The 20,902-nt window shown below is 42.3% G+C and overlaps 2 protein-coding genes across 4 annotated transcripts in view; one reads left to right on the forward strand and one right to left on the reverse strand.

The window, feature by feature from the left end:
* The first annotated feature begins 2,849 nt into the window (after window positions 1-2,849).
* mrpl2 (mitochondrial ribosomal protein L2) lies at window positions 2,850-5,678 on the forward strand. Of its 2 annotated transcripts, none has more exons than XM_069690078.1 (8): window positions 2,850-2,924; window positions 3,101-3,184; window positions 3,290-3,458; window positions 4,564-4,705; window positions 4,795-4,910; window positions 5,021-5,131; window positions 5,216-5,289; window positions 5,373-5,678. In XM_069690078.1, exons 2-8 carry the CDS (start codon window positions 3,113-3,115, stop codon window positions 5,580-5,582), a joined length of 894 nt encoding a protein of 297 aa, XP_069546179.1. In that variant the 5' UTR covers window positions 2,850-2,924; window positions 3,101-3,112; the 3' UTR covers window positions 5,583-5,678. The 2 variants fall into 2 exon arrangements, with proteins under 2 accessions (XP_069546179.1, XP_069546178.1); XM_069690077.1 differs by lacking the exon at window positions 2,850-2,924 and adding an exon at window positions 2,958-2,988.
* LOC138616053 (phosphofurin acidic cluster sorting protein 2) overlaps window positions 5,652-20,902 on the reverse strand; it is a 51,337-nt gene continuing 36,086 nt past the window's right edge. The window contains exons 10-25 of one of the 2 annotated variants that reach the window (XM_069690066.1): window positions 20,704-20,797; window positions 18,970-19,053; window positions 17,549-17,676; window positions 17,198-17,330; window positions 16,973-17,077; window positions 16,593-16,699; window positions 15,337-15,491; window positions 15,129-15,239; window positions 13,773-13,875; window positions 13,120-13,152; window positions 10,623-10,665; window positions 10,492-10,534; window positions 10,090-10,228; window positions 9,753-9,976; window positions 8,690-8,803; window positions 5,652-8,506 (exon numbers count right to left, since the gene is read on the reverse strand). In XM_069690066.1, coding sequence (XP_069546167.1) covers window positions 8,391-8,506; window positions 8,690-8,803; window positions 9,753-9,976; window positions 10,090-10,228; window positions 10,492-10,534; window positions 10,623-10,665; window positions 13,120-13,152; window positions 13,773-13,875; window positions 15,129-15,239; window positions 15,337-15,491; window positions 16,593-16,699; window positions 16,973-17,077; window positions 17,198-17,330; window positions 17,549-17,676; window positions 18,970-19,053; window positions 20,704-20,797 — 1,732 coding nt within the window. In that variant the 3' untranslated portion in view covers window positions 5,652-8,390. The remainder of the gene's footprint in view (window positions 8,507-8,689; window positions 8,804-9,752; window positions 9,977-10,089; window positions 10,229-10,491; window positions 10,535-10,622; window positions 10,666-13,119; window positions 13,153-13,772; window positions 13,876-15,128; window positions 15,240-15,336; window positions 15,492-16,592; window positions 16,700-16,972; window positions 17,078-17,197; window positions 17,331-17,548; window positions 17,677-18,969; window positions 19,054-20,703; window positions 20,798-20,902) is intronic. The other variant, XM_069690067.1, reaches the window with a different exon arrangement.

A 20,902-nucleotide genomic window follows, 5' to 3' on the forward strand; every position in this document is an offset into this window, starting at 1 on the left:
ATCCCGATGTCGACACCGCTGCTTCTCTTTGCTCATCAGACACAAAGGAATATGTCTAATGAGACACAATAAAACAGCCTCAACAGCACAACTGACAAGCTCAAAAAAAAAAAAAAGGAGTCGCACATGCCACCGAAGCTGAGGAGGACACACCAGTCGGAAATGTTTAAGCTCACCGTCTCTTGGTGCTGTGCAAATAATCGGTTAACCTAAATATAGTTCTCCGCCATATATTTGCATCATGACGTCCATCAGTAAATGCCTCACTAATGAACCCACAAAATATTCGCTAAATTCAACCAGCAAACACTAAAAGCAGTTTCTGACAACGTGACAGTTGATTTTATTTAAGAAAACCACCATTTGAAAACTTCAGAAAGGCAAGAGATCAGCTGTGATGCAAAGGCCTTAAATAAAATGCATCTGTGGAGATGTTAATGTGGCTCACCAGTTTCACTCCTTCCCAAAGCTTGAATGCAAAGCACCAACAGTAACGCAATGTATTACTGACCTTATACAGGGAGCTTTATTTGAGCAATCTAAAAAAAAATATTGCTAAATCCAAATGTTTTTCTAGGTCTGCAGACGTCACCATTAGCTGCTCATTTCAAACCACAGAATCCTTATTTGAACAGAGAAGCCATCATTTGTCATTATTTACTTTATGTGGACCTGGAAATGAATTTTATGGACAAGTCAGATGACTCAACCTTGCAAAAAGCTCAAAGGTCGTAAAAAAAAAATACAGCAATCACAGCACCTCTGCCTCGGAGTCGATTCAAGGTCCAAGAGGACAGACCAGTGTCATAACGAGACAAGTCTGCGTTTAAATACACAACTTGAGCGTCTCCGTATCGACGGTCGGTTTCCACCACGAAGCAGAGGGCCTCTGGACCATCACTCTGTCATGTTTGTCCATCCATCCATGTTCGTTACAGTCTCTCCATCTCCGGACAGACTTCACATTATTACATCTCCCTTTGGCGAACACCATCATCACTCAGTGCCTCGTTTCTCCTCACCCCTCCCTCCCGACCGTCACCGCACCACAACCATTCAACTGATCTTACAGTAGTGGCTCAACTAAAAAAAAAAAAAAATCCCTTAAAATGATATAAATCTACTCACTACTCACGAGTGTAAATTGCACATTCATTGTTTTTGCCTTCGGTGATAAAAACTCATAATTTGAGAAGCTGCTATGTTCTTCTCTATAATTGGTTGGGTATGAGAGGTCCTATAAACCCTTTAAACTTCCAGGAAAAAAAAGGGTGTGATGCACTTTGGTATCATAGCAGTAAAATACCAGCTTAGGAAATGGAAAAAAACCAAAAAGCACAAACAAGCCAGTGGAAGAAGTCAGTGCCGACTTCCTGACTGCTTGATGAAGTCTGACACCACCAGATCACGGAAAATCCTCCTCTTGTTTCCTGCACAAACACAACGCCGGCATCACCGCCAGACACAAAGGAGAGACAGCCGTCTCGGAGGGTGGGGCAGGGGCCTGCAACGACCAGGAGGGACGTGGACACGGACACCGTCCTCCGCTGTCACCGCTCCTCTCAGACCAGCAGCTGGAGGACTGTCTCCCCGGTTAACCACTCTGAAAACTTCGGCTGGCTAAAATATTGCCACGCATGAAGGATGAATATCCCCTCGAGCATTTGTTTATTTTGTTTTGTTTCTAACGACTTCAAAGTACAACAACAACAACAACAACAGATCAGCTGGTCGATCGATTCACACATTTCCCACTTCGTCTTCGCGGCTGGGCTTCTCCTCCCTTCACCCAGCAACCCTCTTTTTATCACGATCTCCACGTTTTTAACCTTCGTACGTCCTTCAGCGGGTCGATTACGATGTTTTCTGACCGTCGACTCGTGAGTTTATAAAACCAGAGTCGACGGGTTTGATCTGTTTATCAGCTCCGCCGCCAGTTAGCTCCCAGCTAACCCAGCTAGCAGCACCACTCCCCGGCGAGCTGTCGCGAGTGTTTGTCCGTTTTAACGTGCCCGAGCTCAACGGTTTGACGCGTGGCAACGTAAACGGACACGACATAAACACGCGGCCACGTACGGGTTTGAACAGTTTTAACATTTTGTAAGGAGAAATGCGGCTTTCACTTACCGAGAGCTGAGACTGACGGCGAGCTCAGCCCCTTTAAATCCAAAATGTCTCCGACACGGCGAGACTCTCCCAGCAGCCTTTGCGGCCGACTCGGCGTTGCGGTGACGTCATGTTTTGCTTTCGCCGCTTTTCTTGGAAGAAAAACGCAAAATGTTCAGTTACAAGTAGTTTTATTTTTATTTATTTATTTTTACAAAAGAAGCAGATAAAAAATAAATACAACGGGCACAGCGCACATGAGTATAAGTTATAACTGTGACTTTATTGTGTTACTTTTAAAAGATGAGCACAAAGACTGTAAACAGCAGCGGACAGCGACATCTGGTGGTGAATCTGTGAACACCAACAAAGGTTTACAAAGGTTATGTAATATTGGTTTAATGTTATTCTGTTTCTCAACTTTCTTTGCGAAATGACGCAAGTAACGTGATCAACATTTTCACAGTTTATTATTATTATTATTATTAATTATATTCAAATGTAAGAGGGGAAATCCTGCCCCCTAGAGGCGAAGTGGAAACCAGCAGCTCGAAAACGTAAACCGCTTTACTGCATGTTTGATGGCGGACACCCTGATACACAAGGGAAGGTGGAAGTATCACAACTTAAACAACCGATACTTCAACTGTGCAGTTTTCTTTACAAAAAAAAAAAAACATGGAAGAAAAATAAAGGAAGGAAAAAAAAAAAAAATCTTAACGTCGGGGGGCTACGTCATCACTGCGCGACATAGCGTGGAGAACTCCGAAGGACGTCGACGAGACACCACCGGGGGGTGATATAAGGGACATATAAAGGTTGGTTTCATGTTAAAGCTGCACTGAGAGACCGTGTCGGTTATTCCATTGTCAAAAACGAAAGGTAGGTTCCGTTAGGCAGTGGTTACGTGCAGCAAGTATTGTTATTTGATCTATGATAGATCAGTCAGAAGCAGGAGACACGTTTAATCTTTGACCTCTCTGCTGTCCCGCAGGACGGTGTCGTGATGGCGGTGTCCTGTCTGACCCGAGCTCTGCGCTCCCTGACCGTCTCCCAGCCTGCTCTGCTCTCCTCGCAGGTAAAAACAAACAAAAACAAAAACTCTTCCTGTCAGCCACCAAGAGTCACCGACCAAACAACCTCTCTGTCTCTGTCTCTGTCTCTGTCTTGTTGGTGTGGACAGGCGGTGGCTCAGACTAAGCTGGGCGCTGTGGTGCCCGCTGCAGCCGGACAGTGCAGAGGCTTCCTCACCACAGCCCCTCTGGAGCAGAACAGGACGTACTGGAAGCAGAGGGAGAAGTACTCCATCAGGCCGATGGGGATGAAGAAGACGGGAGGCAGAGATTACACGGGTAAGGTTGCTTTCTAATGTGCAGGTTTTGTTCACGGATCATCTCCAAACATGCAGAGTAACACACACACAAAACAAAGCACATACATACTGTGTTGTACTGGTGTTAGAAATATGGTCGACAGTGTGGCGCTGCATTATCAGACAGCACATGCAGTACAATAAACACATGTACTGTGGCACAATAGGAGGCAGGCATGCAGGGACATTAAAACAGATGGCTGCATGTGCAATCTGAACTGAGACGTGGAGTGAAACTGCTTCTTTTTTCCCCCCTGTTTTTAAAAATAGAATAAAGCTTTAAAATCCGCGTTTCAAACGGTCTGGAGGCCGTCGGTGTTACACGTCCAGTAAAACAGCTTCTGATTTGAACCTGTATCAAGTTATGTGGAAAAAAAAATAGGGAATTATCCAATAGGACAAAGGTTTGGCAGATCTTAAAACAGGGTTTGAAATAGAACTGAAACGGGTGTATTTCAAGCAAAAACGCCACTTTTCCCACTTTTTGTGACAAAATACAAAATATTGGGGGCTGTTTGTTTTTCAATGTTTATTTTCTGACATATTTTAGACCAGACAGACAGATAGACAGATAGTTATTTTATTAATCTCCAAGGGGAAATTTTTTTCGCTACAGCAGCATTTATAGATACAGGAAAGCAATAAAACAGTAAAAAAAAATATTAAATATAAAAATGCACAGTATATACAATAAATAGAATAAAATAAAATATAATAATTAAATTAAACTAACTAAACAATAGTGCAAAGTTTTTTTTTTTAAATATTTAAATAAACAAGAAAAAACGGACAACGGTGTTATTGTTGTGTGATGGATTTTGCCAGAGGTGAGTTATTGTAGTCTTGAGTAATTGCGTAATAAAAATGAACCATAGTAGCGGTCCTTGTTTGAAATATACAATCAAGTGCCTATTTGAGAATCCTCTGACAATTTTCCCTCCAGTTTAACTGCTCAGTTCGAAGTTAAACTTCAGGTCGAAGGCTTGCAGCTTTCTGTGATGCTTCTGCTCTCATGACCACCGAGATACTTGTTCTGACGGGAGGCGGAGAGAAATGAGACGGCCATTTTTCTGTCCGCTCCACAGGACGGATACGTACGCACGGCATCGGCGGTGGCCACAAACAGAAATACCGGTGGATAGACTTCCAACGACTGCGCTATGAACCCAAAAACGAGGACAAGCCTTTCGAAGAGAAGGTCGTCGAAGTGCGATACGACCCGTGCAGGTGAAATCGGCTGCTGTCACACACAGGACTTTGATTGACGTTGTTATCGAGTCGGTCGTTAATAATCCCCTTTTTCTCTGCGATTTCAGGTCTGCCGATATTGCCCTGGTGGCAGGAGGCAACCGGAAAAGATGGATCATTGCGACAGAGAACATGCAGGCGGGAGACATCATCAAAACATCTGGAGTTATTGGACGCATGGCCGGTACGAGTTCCTGGCTCGACCTGGAAAGCTGCCTCGAGACCACAGGGCTTAATGTCAAACAATGTTGTCACATGTATTCTTGAAATGATGCGTTTTCTTTTACTTTGCAGTGTCAGCCAATGAGGGGGATGCTTACCCGCTGGGAGCTCTTCCTGTGGGGACACTGGTCAACAACCTGGAGATACAGCCAGGGAAGGGATCGGAGTACATCCGTGCTGCGGGTAATTTAGGACTGGCCCATGTCAGATGATGAGGATGAGGTTACTCATTATGATTCCTAAACTGATTGGGCTCTTGGTTTTCAGGCACGAGTGGTGTTTTATTGCGTAAAGTAAACGGAACAGCAATCATTCAGCTCCCTTCAAAGCAGCAGGTTCAGGTGAGGTTATCTGGAGCAGGATTACAGCTGCCGTGTTCAAACGATATTCTTCTGTAAATGAAATGCCTTGTTGACACACACAGGTGCTGGAGACGTGCATTGTAACGGTGGGACGCGTGTCCAACATCGACTACAACAAACGGATTATCGGCAAAGCCGGTCGCAATCGCTGGCTCGGCATTCGCCCTTCGAGCGGATTGTGGCAGAGGAAGGGAGGCTGGGCGGGACGCAAGATTAAACCGCTGCCTCCGATGAAGAGTTACGTCAACCTGCCCTCAATCTCGGCTAACTAACGAGTCCGGACTGCTGCTGTCTTGTGCTGTTATTTTGGTCCTGGCAATGAAAGACGAGCTGTTTGTACAGAAGATTAAAAATTTTATTAAACACAACTGTTTGTGAGAGCATGGAAAGAAACAAAACAATATAAAAATCCAAAACATATTTACATCTATAGTAAAACATGCAGAGTAACCCATATTTTTAGTGGTAAATTTAAAAATACTGTCATGTCATTTAAAATAGGGTTTGTGCAAAGACACTGGGCGGCATGTCAAGTTACAGGAGCAATGAGATGGCACGGTGTCATTGTAGTTTGACTTGTAATGAAAGCATGAACACTGATGTTAAGTTTGTTTTCAGCAGAGCTAAATTACAGTGACAGAGTGAGTATGCCTGCTCATTGATCCAGCCTTGTAAAACACCCCCATGCTACCTCTGGATTTAGGGCAACAACAACAAAAAATAACTCTTGAGGTCAAATAAATGGAAATACACTTGTCATTTTGCTTCTCATTTAGTATTTCAAAGGCTAACCCGCATGACTAATTCCCTCAAACAACTGCCCTGGTTAACACTTAACGCAGCCCAGGTTAACTAATGTGTAAAGGGCCAGCTGGGTTCCTGACTGAGAAGATAAGTGAACCCTTCCAATAGCAAGAGGCAAGGAAACTTGACAGTACAGTCACAAGCAGACACGTCTGGTGGTAGCTGCAAACGGAAAGAAAAAAAAAACATTGAAGTGGCAAAACATTAGGTAACAGATAGCCATGATGGTTTTTCATGCCTCACAGGGCACTTAAACCATCCACATAAACGCATCATCCTCATAAGGAAGAAAAAAAAAAACAGCCTTCTCTTTGACTATAGGTAGTGGTTTACATTTCAATTATAACACTTTTAACACTTTATCTCTAAACCAAAGTGTGTCCCAATTTGAGCTACAATGTGTTTAAAACCACATCAAAGTGCATTACAAAGTGAGGGAAATGTATGAGCAGGTACATACCTAATAATAGTGTTTGCATTGTACAAGTCGACTTCATAGTTATGAGTTCTGGAATATATTTGGCATTTATGTCAAGAAATAAAGGAACACTATTTGTGCTTTCAATTTAGTGGAAGGGAGTTGGGAGGGGTTGCAATTCACAATAGTATATCTTGTATATATTTCTACACAATACTAAAAAAAAAAAATTAAAAAAAAAGCCAGCCTATCAAAGCTTTTTCATCTTTACAAAAAGCAACAAACTCACACAGAAGGCCCTTCGCCCAAAGGTTTCCAATTGGAAAAGTTTCACGTAACACTATTCATGAGAGTACCATCAAACACAGAGCACACCTACACAGACACACAGGCAGTGGCTTGGACATCTGGCAAAGACTCCATACACTTGTTGTCATATTTTACAAGCAATACTTGGATCACGCTCAGCACTGCTATCGAAGCGTGTTTAGAGTCAGCCAAACTCTGTGTAATGTTTCCCTTAACAGGCTCACATGATGCAGAACAGTGTGTCAGTGCGTCTCAGGTACAACTTGCACATCCAGCCACGGTGAAGCTCTTTTAAAAGGACACAATGGTGGTCGCTTGGTTCGGATTCACACCCATTTTTGTAAATGCTTAATATGTTTACATTTGGCCGGATGTGGATCGTATCTGGTAGGTTGAATAACTCAGTAGTCCTAACACTGATCTCCACAGACACAATAAATGCATTAACATTTTTCTTCTTCTTCCGTTTGACATACTATGAAGTTTGGCCAAGCCAAGAGATATTGTGATAGGACTGTAAAACAAAACTCGACTTTGGCACATCAACTGCGCAGTCCAGTAGAGTGACTGAAGGTCTGTGAGACGTCCTCTCGGGTGAGCCGGTACATCAGAAATAAACACAGGGTGGCCATGTTTATACCAAATCAACTGTATAACACAGGTGGAAACTGAGAAAAACAATAGGACAGTTCATACAGTCGCAACTAAATTTGGCATTCAGCTGTTGGGAAATAAGTTGTTACCCTGCTTCTATGTAGTATTACTGTACAGTCTGAAAGTACACTAACACCAATACAAAACATCAGCTCTTATAATAACGAACTGATCTCATGAACTGCTTACAGGTTACAAATGTGTCATAGCTACATTCATCATAGCTACCTTCAAATACCATGTTAGAGTCCTTTTTTTAAAATCTGCTTTAGGTACACCGTCTGCTTCAAAGCAACGAGGCAAAAAGAACTTTATGTTCCTTCCTATAAAAATGGACCTTTTCAAGAAAGTAAAGGGACGAGTAAGAAAACGGAGCACTGAGTTCGAAGAGAAGGATCCCATCTAGATTCACAGCAATATTCCAACTTTCAACAACAAACACAAACACGGTCTCCAACAATCTCACGCACGCCACTGCACATCACCATCACACTCCTCCATTGTCTATAGAGTAACAATAAATGTAGGATTTCACAGAAATAATAAAATGTTAACAAAACAAAGTGCAAACACAGCTGCCATTATCGAAATGTGGCAAATTGTCAAAAACCCTCAAAATACCTCTGAGGCGGTAGCACAAATCTTACAAAATAGTACTTGTTCTTTTGTAGTGTGTAAAAAAAAAACCAAAAAAAACAAAAAACCAACAACGACACCCAACAACATCGAAAACATCAAATAGACAACATGAAATTTGTGTATTGAACACGTGGTTGTGAGTCAGTAAGATTTCCACAGGAAAACTATTACTGCCGCGGGCCTGTTGGCTCCCCCTCTAATTCTTGGTGGCCTCTCGTTGAGACAAACGCAGCGGAGAGTCTGGTGGCGGCCGCGGTCACACGGGCTTCGTGTAACCAAAGATTCCCACCGGGAAGTGTTTGACATGCGTCGGCCACTGGGCAGCGAGCTGGAAAAACTTGACATCGTTCCACTCCACTCCGTCAATCGTGACTGCGGAAGGCAAACGATGAGAGTTAAAAGCATGAGCAGATTGAAGAGAACGTTAAAGGTGACATATAATTCCCACTGACAGCTGTTAAAGAGGAGATCATTCCTTGTTGCTGTGTGAGGTCACAAACAGCAGATGGCAGTGCAGCTTCAGCTGTGGTGGGCGAGTCTGATGCCCGGCCTTACCTCTCAGCATGGTGTGTTGGTGTTTGGCTGTGCAGATCAACCTGCTGATACCATCGATCACTTGGCTCTTAGAGTCCAGCTCTTTCTCCTTGGGCTTCTTGCTGAGAAAAATCACTGGAAAAGGAGGAAGAGTGCGCTGCGTTATAAAACGTTCATTTTCTTTCCTATTATACGTAACTCTGCCAATTATTCACATTAAATAAAGGCCGCTTACAGTTCTGGGGGAGTCCTGCTGTGTTTGTGAAACAAGATCTATAGAGGCTACTTAGTCTAATGCGATTGTTCTGCCTGTATCTGGCTCCAGAGCTGCATGTGTCTGATCTGTGGTTACTGGCCCCACCAACCTGTACATTGTATTTGTTTCTGTCTCTACTCTCCCCTCACCACAACAGGGCGTAGCAGATTGCTCTGTTCTTCCTGTTAAAAGGGAGTTTTTGTTGAACTGATGCGTTCCTCTCGATAATGTTGTAAAGGTCTGTTGTAAGGATTTTACTGTGTTAAGTGCCCTCAGATGACTTTTGTTGTGATTTGGCACCATATAAATGAAATAATTTAATTGTATGAGCCACTGGGAAGTCGAACAGTTCGGAGTGGGAGAATACACCTGAACTCCTGTTGAACTGGGAATATTCCATCAGAAAAGTGGGAGGTTTTTGAGAGCTTGGAGAAGCAGGTTTGTTGGCAGCGTTTAAACTGAAGGAAAGAAATGAACTTGCTGCAAAACTAAGGTGTAATATTTAGTCTTGGTTAGCCGAGATGGCCTCATTTACCGGCTGTGTTAAACAGCAGCACATCAGAACCTTTAGAAATATGGTAATATTATCACGGACAAATTGCATTTTGGGTAAAGTAGGCCCAGGTTTCAACAAGGAAGAAGAATGTGGAAAGAAAGAGGTCATATTTCTGGTACTGCTGAGTCATTGTGGGTGTAATAACCTCATTCCAGTACTCATCTGTGTGGAACATTTTTTAACCACTGTGAAATAATTTGGGCCTTAAGCTTAAGAGCGGAGAGAAAAAAAAGCAAAGGCAGTCCATCTTAAGCCATATTTCCCAACTGTACCTTTCTTGTTTTTCTCCTTGGTGACGACAGTCATGGCCATGCTGGGTGGAGGAGTGAGTTCCCCTCCGCAGGGGAGGCGGCTCACTTGTAGCGAGCGGAAGTTACTCTTCAGGGTGTTCTTCAGTCCCACGTCTCTCTTCTCTCCCTCTTTCTTCTTCTCGGGGCCTTGCCACGTCCAGTAGTCCACCTGGAGCCCCATCACCTCGCTGCCCGAACACGGAGAGCTACAAAGACAAAAAAAAAAACAGCATTTTCCCTTGTTGTCACTTTGTTGATACACTGAGCGGGAAACCTGTGGTGTGTTTTGATTGATAGGTGTCGGCGAGTCTTGTCGTACCCAGCTCCAGAGAGGGCGGTGGACACGGAGGGGGACTGGGGGGGGGTGCCCCCAATCTCCTTCCCATACGGACCAGCCGATGGAGGCGTCGGGGAGGACAGGACGCTCGTGTTGACTCCCATCGCATCATCTGAGTCCACTGTGAATGAGAATGAAAAATAATCTCATGCACAAAGCTTTGAAGTGAAAACAAAACAAAACAAAAACAAAGATATGTATTTCTTTTCAGAGTGAATATACATCGATTGTTGCGATTATCATGTAACTGCGGCCAAAAAGAAATACAGCTATGTCGCTGTGTAATTTTTGTACTCTCATCTGTATCTGTATAAGTAAAATCTATGTTCTGTCTCACGAACATGATGAAAGAGTACAACACTTTTAAAAAGAAGCCATTCTTACCCGAGGTTGAGAGGCTTTGCTCCACAATCCCAACTTTCACAACCTGCCAGGGTAAAAATAGTTTCAGTATAAATTAAACACAGGATGAATTAACAAGGTTCTGGCCGTTTAATGGAAAAACTCATTCTTACCCCAATAAATGGCACAAATTTCTGACAGGAGTCCTCATCAGGGCTGTGAACAAAGAGAGAGCGGAGAGTCTGTGAGAAAGACCAGAGGTGCGTTTGGACACTTCAACACTCCAGAGGTGCACATGAACACTCAATGGTCCTGGAGGGGAAGATGGCTGCAGCATGGCCTGCACCATGTCCCATCACAGCAGAAAATGGCACATGACTGGCTTGGGGTGAAATGGGGTCATCTTGGGGTCACGTTACAATGAGATGAATGAGAGGACCGCTCCTTACAACCTGGAGTAGATGGGGTCTTTCCTATCAGCCAGTGCGAGGATAAGAGATCTACTCTTCTACATGCTATCAAAAGTGATTTGTCTACTTGACACAACTACTTCAAAGTGTTCGGCACGTCCCCCGTTCAACAATACATATCTATACAAAGATAGGAAAAAAAACCAACAAGATGGCAGTCATTGCAGCTTGAAATTTAATAAACACCCAGGCCACAATGATGGAGCAAAAATGCACCAAATGATCCGGCAAGGAAGAGCAGTGATAGTGCTTATTTCTGCAAATGTCCTCTACCCTGCAGCAACCAATAGTGCAACTCCGAAACTAGCAGGAGTATCTGCCGCAGCCTTCCATGAGCTTGCAAAATAAATTGCACCCACATCAACCAACAGAAAGGGAACACTGCTGGTCCTCAGTGCACATAGAAAGGACTAGTCAACAGAAATCTTAAACCCTTGGGCATCAGTTATATATCACATTACAGTGATAATTATTACATATTGCACTGTTTGCAAAGCAGCAGCACCACTGAACAGGACACACCACCAGCTTTTTGTAAATCTGTTACTAAAGTTACTCTGTTACTTCGTGTGTAAAGTCCTTCCAAAGATCTTCCTAACAACTAGCTCCTTCCAACATAGGGATGTGCTGAATCCAGCTAGCTGGTAAAGACTTTGCTTGTATGTAGACAATTGCTAGGAAACAACTAACAGTGCAAACACAAAGTTCACACATCCCAAGTTGCATCATAAGCTGTAACAAGCTTCCAAAAATAACAATTATATGCGGGCAAATTATATATTAAACTTAAGTGCCAAAGGTAATACTCTAATTAGTTATATATTTTTTGGTAGTAGTTAATAGCATTCGTGCAGTTCACAACACTACCAGTGTTATTTGGTTATTCAATCCGAGTTTTAGTTTTAGTATAATTTAATGCAATTTAAGATATACTGTGCTATTTTGTTTGCATCACCATTAAACAGTATTTCTTTAAGTATTGGGTCAGATTATACTCACTCTAAACTGGCAATACATTAGCAAGCCAACGTTTAGTCTGTTAATTAATTCAGTCAGCTACACAGCTATACCCGATAGTTATGAGTGTGAATATTTAGTAAAACTCATCTCTATAGAAAAACTAGTTCAGTTTAATTTAGTGATTTATAATTCATTTTATGCTTATGTGACTTCACACCAAGGCGAACTTTAAAGTCCACTCTACTCAAAAGTGTTTTTTTTTTCTTCTTGTTCCTACAGTTGAATGTTTGAGTTTCACTCTGTCGGATGATGTCGGTGCAGCGTTTAAAATTAGAAAACTGTTTTCACATCCATCTGCTGAAAGGGGAAAGTTTCTGCGTGCTCCTTGTAATATAATTTTAAAGGGTGGGTTTACAAACAGTATTTGTGACATCACAAATAGTTTAGCAGCCAATCCCGGCCCATTTCAACTTACACAAGTATGATGTGGAAACTTTAAACTTCGTACACTGAAAATGGACTTCACAGTGCACGTTGTGTTCAGAAGTTAAACTCTAAAAACTAAAAATATATTTGCATATTAATAGATTTTGGAATTTTTAATGAGTGAGTGGATATAATTCCAAGGATTTTTACATTATAGTTGAAAACTCTATATACATGAACAGTAATGTATATAAATGTAAAAACATGTGGAGGGGATCTTTAAATTCTTTAAGATTTTTCACCCAACTTCAGGGATGTAAAAAAAAAAAACTTTAAAGGAAGTTTTAGAAGTTTTTAGAACGCAGGAATACAAACAATACAAACTGAAATATTTCTTTGGCCTTGCAGAAGTCAAAAATATTGAGAGAATACCGGTTATGTTGCCACTTGTAAGCGTAAATCAATACAAGTCTTGAATTTTCGGAAACTCCCAAAATCTGTAACAAAAACATGACTAGTTTGTTTTTAAATGTAACATTATTCATGATTTGTCGGATGTGATAGTCAGAAAACCACTCCACTTTGTGAATATGTATTTTAAAGGTTGTTAGGCAAATCTTCACAGCAATAACAGACGACAGAGTAAGAATCAAAGTCACACCAAACCAAAGACAAAACGTCAGGACAGAGTGCAGTGAAGTTACAGTGAGTATCGAGTGTGAAGAGGGAAATGTTAAGACACAGCAAGGAGCTCAAGTCAAATGGAGGAGGGGAAATCAGGAGGGCAAAACAAAGCAAGAGCTGAATTAGATACCTGATATAAAAATCAAAATACAAACTTCTTTTCCTTGAATGCAAATCAAAGGGGAAAGGGGAGGAGAAGGAATGCATCAGTGTTAAAACTGTGTTGTACGTAGTACCTCTTACAAAGAGGGGAAAGGTTTGGTCAAACCTCAGAAAGAAAACAAGCAAATGCACACAGAAATGCAATGGACCGTCTGTGTTTGAGTATGTGACGTGTTTGGACTTAAAACAAATTTAATAACCAATAATACATGTTTTTTTAATCAAAGAAAACAATTAAAATCAACCAAACCTCATTTATGTCGGAGTAAACAGATGTGAGTCTACAGTGGAAACTGAACTGATGATCAATATCATTACACATCACAGCAACTGATGTGTGTGTGTGTGTGTGTGTGTGCGCCTGCTGCATGCCTGCATGCATATTGATTTAAACCACGTCCTCATGCAGTTCATATTGAAGGGCTACAGTCCTAATGATGGGCTGACCTATCGTGGCTACATTAGATCGAAGACTTATTTGTAAAATAAAAGAACTATCAGTACTACAAGTGAGTAATAATTGCACGGAGACTTGCTTAGAGCACAAAAAGCACAAATGCATACATGCATACACACACATGGAACATATGCAGTGCATAAATATGGCTCGACTTGCTTTACCTCTTCTGTTTGTAGGTGAGCATGGCCTCTGAGATGGGGAACTGGTGGGACACGTTGGCACCGGCCAGATACTGCACAACTCGTCCCGCTACGTCAATGTTATCTGCGGGGAGTCGGGAAACAGACTGTTAACAATCTGCCGCTGCTGTTTTATGTCTGACTAACAAGCTGCAAGACAATTGATGCAAATGCAAATTTTCACATACAACAGCTTGCTTGGAGACTGAGCATTCATCATTTACATTCCGCTGAATTAAGGAGACAGGAGCTCCTGAGTGTAAAATGTCATTAAAACGTGAGTGAAGTCAGCCACACGTCACACAAGATGAATTGTGTGTCGAACAAAAGGCCTGTAGGCCGCGTGCACCCCGGCATACATTTACTGCAGCTTGAAATGTGAATTTTTAAATGCAAATTTATTCCGACCTATTGCTTCTCTGAAGTTTAAATGAACCCTCCTGTTGAATACAAACTCAGCCTTCTGTGTTGGGATTGCAGCTGATGTTAAGTGTAAAAGAATTGATAGGAAAAAGACGGGGAACCCAGTACTGGCATACAATTTGTAATTATTTTTCATGCAACCCTTTTGAGATGATTCAACATGGTGTGTGACATAGTGCCTCTTGCACCTGTGGGGATTGAATTAAGTGAATTAATAGGTGGGGATGGGTGAAGATTATCAGGCTTGTTGGGGCAGAACAAGTGATAATGGAGGAGGTGGATGGGAAGAGAAGCTTAAACATGGATTTGTGTGTGAGCCAGTAATTGTAAAACAAACTGCAAGTGGGTGTAAAAAAAAAATCTAATGTAATAGAAAAAGCTTTAATTTACAAGAAAATCCCAAAATAAACATTAATGATGCAAATGTCTTCATTTTTGCTGCTTGGATTAATCCTTAATTTTGTTACTTTACTGATATAACATTAGGCTGCAAATGGAATACAGTAATGAGTTAGAGATAACAACTATTATAGATGTGTGTAGAAGATGTAAAGAAACAAAATAAAACACAAGAGAATGCGTGATGTCATGATGACGTATGTTTTCAAACAAACAAATATCTTTAATTCCAATATTACAACGTTTTTGATCAAGATTTGGGGTAAATGTCCGAGTCTGATTACAGACAGTGTGGTGGTCTTCTAAAGCAGCAGCGGCAGCAGCAGATAGTTAAAAGGAAGTGCCATGATCTAAAACAGGCTGTAGCTGTCTTTTCCAATTGGAAAAGAAAATGGTTTTTTCCCTTTCATCAGCCCCTGACCTGTGCTCTGACCCCATTTCTTTCCCTTTCAAGTTGGCTGCACATTAGACATGCAGGCTTGCTTTGGAGCCAGATACCAGAGTTGTGCATCGTACCTGAGGCGGGCCGTTCCGTCCTGCAGAACAGGTCCCTCCATGCAGTGTCCATAAAGATGCTGTTGAACCGGCTGTCAAAGGAGGCCATGTACTTCGCCAGGGGATGAGAACCTGTGTAAAAGTGTAAGGAAACATCTTCTGTATAAAACAGTGCTACAAATATAGAGCATGCTTGGCTGTACGTCATACTAATCCCAGGTTGATTTACCAATGGGGATGACCAGGAAACGGATGTAACTGAGCCAATCAGGTGTCTTGTTGGCCAGCTGCTCCACAAAGAACCTCAGGATGGTGCTGAGGTAACTCTGGTCACCCGCCACTGCTACCTTCATTGTCGGTGGTGTCTGTGCGTTGCAGTTACAGCTGAGACGGTTAAGATACAGACAAGAGGAATAAGTAATTATGAGAAAGTCTAAGATCCAATTCATGAGAAATGTGGGTCAGAGAGGGCGTGTGATAAAAATGATGGGTCTCTGACAGAAAGATTAATATCTCATTAGGATTTCCCTGGTTTAAAACCGGTCTTACCTTTATTGAGAGCCAGTTTATGTCATGTGTTATAATTTGCGATACTGGGTACAGCAAGTATCTGCAAGCCCTTTCTTAGGTTAAACCAAATACTGCAGCAGTTTTGAGATCGATTTTTACAATGAAAAACATAAGACCAACCTTTAAAGCATAAAAAGAATACTGAAACTAAACTGAGTTTAGCTAAATTGATCGGTTGCTCATTTCTGACACATGAAACAAAAAGTTAGTGACCCCAAAAAGGATTTCAAGTTTTACAAGGCTTTTGTTTTGAAATTCTGCATTTTAAAAGTAATTACAGAACATGCTGCTAGCGATAAGGACTGTCTGAAAGACTTTGTACTGTAGCTAAATGCTTCAAGAGCTGAGACGTTAAAGAGTTAAAAGTAAAACAGGATCTTAATTTATGTGGGATTAAAAAGCTCTGTTTACTCCAAGTATCAACAATTGGACAAAGATGCACGCCAGCTAAGGCAGCGACAGCACCGAGCAAGCATGGTAGCATCAGAGATGTGCATGGCTCTGCATGACATGATCCCAGCTGGAGTGCACAGGTTGACTGAGGAGCAGGTGCATAACATGTTGACAAGTTGCAGTTCAGCCGTGTTAGTGAGAAAACAAGTTTAATAGAAGCAGTACAGCAAGCTGAGACAGCCTCGTCTCCCACTGGCATGACATCCTGAGCAGATGAATCCAAGGAAGAGAGAAGAAGAAGCCTGAACTCCAGCTTTTCATGAAAAAAAAAACAGGCACATTCTGATAAAATGGGTTCACAGACAGAAATGCACTTCAGAAGCATGAGCGATAGCGTCCTGGAATTCTCTGGCAAGGAGCCACCAAAAACATACACAGTCTGGCGAGGATCAGTCCCAGATAACACTTTCTGATGGCTTGTGTCATTCAACCGATGCGTGTTTATGCATGTATGTGACTCACAATCTCTGGATGCGAGTAACGATGGTGTTGAAGGCAGCCTGAACATCAGCAGCAGAGCAGGTGGACACAATGGGCTGGGCCTGTTCATGGAGCAACTCGGCTACATACTGCACAGAAACACACATGAGAGGGACACGATGAGTTCATGGATAAACAAGAGGCAGAGCTGATCGGCTCGGAAAGAAAGCAGGAGTGGACACCCAGTTACATTGCAGATGTTTTTGTATTTTTGTCCATTTGCAATAAGGCAGCGTGGCTAACAAGTAAGCCCTGTCCTGCATGAGCCACGTGCTTCTTTAGCATGTACGAACAGCATGTATGAACAAATTAAAATAAAGGAATCCATCATCAAAGTGCTGTGAGTAGAAACAAACACAGACCTGTCCCTGCCACTCCATGGTGTTGATGAGGATGATGCTCTCTGGTAGGCGTTCATCAGAGATGAGGATCTGGTTCAGCTGGTCATACACAGACTTCCTGGGAACCTGTGAGACAAATGAGGAGCAGAGATTCAGACGCAAGCCAGGCTATTTCCACTGAACTAAAACCAACTGTAAAGAGCGGATCTATAGCTTGATATGCCGTTACATCTGCGTGCCGTTTACCTGGGCTATGAGTCGTGAGTCTGGGGAGCACTCGCTCTCCATGCTGCTGGTCCTGTCGCTCTGCGCCTTGGAGTTCTGTCTGTCTTTCATGGAGGTGCTGCGAGGGCGTCTCTGCAGCCTGTTTTCCACTTTACTAAGGAGACAAAATGCAACGAGCTCAAAATACATGACAGACAGTGACTCATTCCAACTTGCACTGTTTAATTCATTAATTAATTAAACTTAGACTCATTCCAAGTTACAAAACCAAGAAGACATAAACGCAGTGTAATTTATCGTATCTAATACCCATTAAACGTAAGGAGGTTTATCTTAAGTGTTTATTTGCAGATGTAGAGATCAGCAGTTTACCTGGGAGACATGTGGTTTTGAGACTCTGTCTTGCACAGCTTGCCAACAGTGGTGGTTATCCGTTCAGTGTTGACATCCCAGCTGCTCACCTCCCCTGTCCCTGGCCCACTGTCATCAGTCTCTGGCTCCTGGTTTAGTTCAAGAAATTCAGTCTAAGACTTTAAGGCCCTTTTAATACCACAGAGAAAATGATTCAGATGCTTTTCACGTCCGAAGGATGATGGAAAACAAACAACGGGATGTATAATTATTTAGGTAAACGATATCTAAAGCCACATTTTTGTCAATACTTTCGAGCTACATATAAAAATAATTCCTACTAATATCAATAAACATGGCCTGGAGGAATGTATGGATTACTGAATCGCGCCCCCTGACCGTTGGAAAGTGACTACAAAGTCAGACGAAACGATCCAAAAGAGACACAAAACAAAGACAAGGAGAGAAAAAACACTACAAAGAGAAGTGAAAGTATTTGTCAGCGCGTTCAGCTTTTATTTGTCTTTGTCAAAAGGCCCATTTTCTAAAATGTGTCCATGTCTGGACCCAGATAAGTGGCAGAAAATTGATGGAGGGAATCAATTAAAAAATATTCATCTTGTGGTTTCTGTTTTAGTTGAATTTGGCACTCCGTTAAAATAATGAAACATTTTACCTAATGTCACTGTTTACAGCAGGCAAAAAATATATATTTATCATCCTAAAAATGTGATGAGTTTTTAATACCTTCTGAGGCTGTTTTCACAGAACAGAATTCAGTCTTCAAGACTTTTCATGACCTGCAGAAATGATGTGTCATGTCTCATCAAACTACACCACCTTCTCTCTGAGTTTTTGTGTGTGGCGGATCAGAAGCCAGCATTATAAGGACGAGAGTAGATGGAGCTTAAGTAGAAAGTGAGGTAGAAAGGCGCTGGCCTGGTGAATAATTGAGCTTGGTTTCTGAGGTTGGAGATAATGATGCGAGCCCACCATGACAGAGGAGATAAAGGGTCATGGTTTCTTTGCAGGTGGCTGGGGAAACACTGTTCCTGCAGTTTAGATACTCAGTTCAAACTGGGTTAGTGGAGCGGTGCGCTCAGAGGGGGAGCCGAGGCTAGATGAACAAGGTTAGACTGACCCGACAGCACAAACACAACAACAAACACAAACACCCATCTTTCGATCCTCATCAGTCAAGATTTATCTAGCACGGAGCTGCCTCGTCTGCACTACTGATCCATAATGGATGACTGTGCTGGTTGGTGTGCCTGGCCTTGCATGCTCCCTCCTGCTTGTTTTTTTCTCAGAAAACAACAAAGACCCATGGGAGGAAAGGGCACTCAGGTGGAGAGGGTAGGGGGTTGGAAACAAAAAATGTGAGAAAGAGATGCTCAAAAGGATTTAGTTTTGTTTTTTTAAGTACTGTTGCAAAAACATACCCCAACGGTTGGGTCTGTGACACTGTCATCTTGATATCGGCCCCCTTGCACTTTACATCTGTCCACAGTCAAAAAGTCTCCGCTCTGTGGGGGGAAAACACATAACGTGATAAAAATATGACCGTGATCTCACAGCTCCAAATAGATGTGTGAAGCTCCATCTCCTCAGGCCATGATTGACCACTTGTAGGATGAGTGAGTGACTGATTTCACAGTGGTAACTCCACACAGTTAGGCTTAATGACAGTGGCAGGCTTGTGAGGATAAATATCTCTAAAGGCACCTATGCATTTCATTGCCATCACCTATAGACCTTTTTACCACAGACATTTTGACTTGATATTGAAGGGAAAGCACAGGCGTAATAATAATGATGGCTGCATTACACTGCTTTTGTATATGTTGGCTCCAAGCAGCAACCATACCTCGAGTTGGCCGACCTGGGGAGGAGCAAGAGATGGATCTGACTCGATCATGATTGGGACTCTAAACCCGCCCACTTATCGCAGAAACATGACTGCATCACAGGCCTGTCAATCAAACAAACACGCCCCCAAACATATCACTTTTTGAGGCCTACTTTCCAATTAATGATGGAATTTTTTTCAGATGGACCACCAGAAAACTAATAAGAAACAGTGACACCATATTGACTTATTGAAAATAATTATTGACTTTTTTTTTATTCATAAGAGAAGTTGAATGGGAGTCTATGAAGCCGGAGTCTTTTTGGAGCCAAGTCCTAGTGGCCCTCGGTGGTATTGCAGATTAAGGCACTTCCGCATCCGGAAGCGACTCCCCTTTTATATACAGTCCATGGTTGGCTCACTGTCATAACTTACACAGACACTTATTGGAACTAAGCCAGCAGTAATACACAAGTGCATTACCTTCTGTGACAAGTCAAAATGCCTTCAGTGAAAAAGGCCTATAAATATGTGACAACGTGTGCTCAGGCTCACGACAATAAAAGTCTTTAAATGCATCTCGTAACATCAACTTTGATTTATGTCAGTATCAGATCAGACTTTCCATTCTGGCTGCAAAACATGTTCATGAAGTTCAACTGGAGCATTTACTGAGCAAAATGGAGGGCTGTAGCAGTCTGAAATTCTCTGGGCTATTTTATTACAAACTAAAATGGTTTCCCAGATATTTATAAACAGCACTCCCTCTCTCACCATCAGACTTAACATCTCAACTCTTCCCCTGGCCGTGTTGCTGTTCCAATGGGCCATAAATCTTTGAGTAGGAGTTCAGGAGTGGGTCCATCCAATCTGCTCTCTGAGCCTGGGAGCATATTTATTTGTGTGTGTGTGTGTGTGTGTGTGTGTGTGTGTGTGTGTGTGTGTGTGTGTGTGTGTGTGTGTGTGTGTGTGTGTGTGTGTGTGTGTGTGTGTGTGTGTGTGCGTGCGTGCGTGCGGATGGTGGTGGAAAGGTCATTTGGTGTCAGTCCCTATAAATACTGAAAGGCTGTAGGGGTGAATAGGGTAAGGACTGCAGGCTCCCATCCTTTTGGGCTGGGGGCTGCATTGCAGTCATGCTCAGAATATTTTGCCTGAAGGATCCTTGGGAATCCCTAAACCACAATGAGCATAGAGGGTTGCCAGACATTTAAATACTGGGGCATTTCCTTTACATAACACGCTGTTTAGAAGAAGAAGAGGCAGAACTTTATGAGTAAACAGTGGCATCAGAGGGGTCTGTTCATAGAGGGCCAGTTGATCAACTTACAGGACATGACAGCTCTCTCTGCTGGCTTTTTTGGCTGTGTATGCTACCGATCTCTGTCTGAGAGCTGGAGTGAGACATCCCTTCAAAAAACGGCCTGAAAACAGAAACATAAATTTGAGTTAGAAAGACGTAACAAAATGCTTTTCTTTTTATGTATTCTTATAACCATCTGAAGTTATGCATTTATTTGTCTTAGAAT

Source organism: Brachyistius frenatus, unplaced genomic scaffold, assembly GCF_029030835.1.
Source record: "Brachyistius frenatus isolate BFR_SWC_R1_liver_20210118 unplaced genomic scaffold, ASM2903083v1 Contig_8, whole genome shotgun sequence".
Taxonomy (NCBI): Eukaryota; Metazoa; Chordata; class Actinopteri; family Embiotocidae; genus Brachyistius; species Brachyistius frenatus.

What these genes read in the sequence shown, in the direction of transcription:
- mrpl2 (XM_069690078.1), top strand. Translation starts at nt 3,113, where the DNA reads ATGGCGGTGTCCTGTCTGACCCGAGCTCTGCGCTCCCTGACCGTCTCC. An exon ending in AGTTATTGGACGCATGGCCG is followed by an intron (nt 4,911 to 5,020) that starts GTACGAGTTCCT and finishes TTTACTTTGCAG; the next exon opens with TGTCAGCCAATGAGGGGGAT. An exon ending in CTTCAAAGCAGCAGGTTCAG is followed by an intron (nt 5,290 to 5,372) that starts GTGAGGTTATCT and finishes TGACACACACAG; the next exon opens with GTGCTGGAGACGTGCATTGT.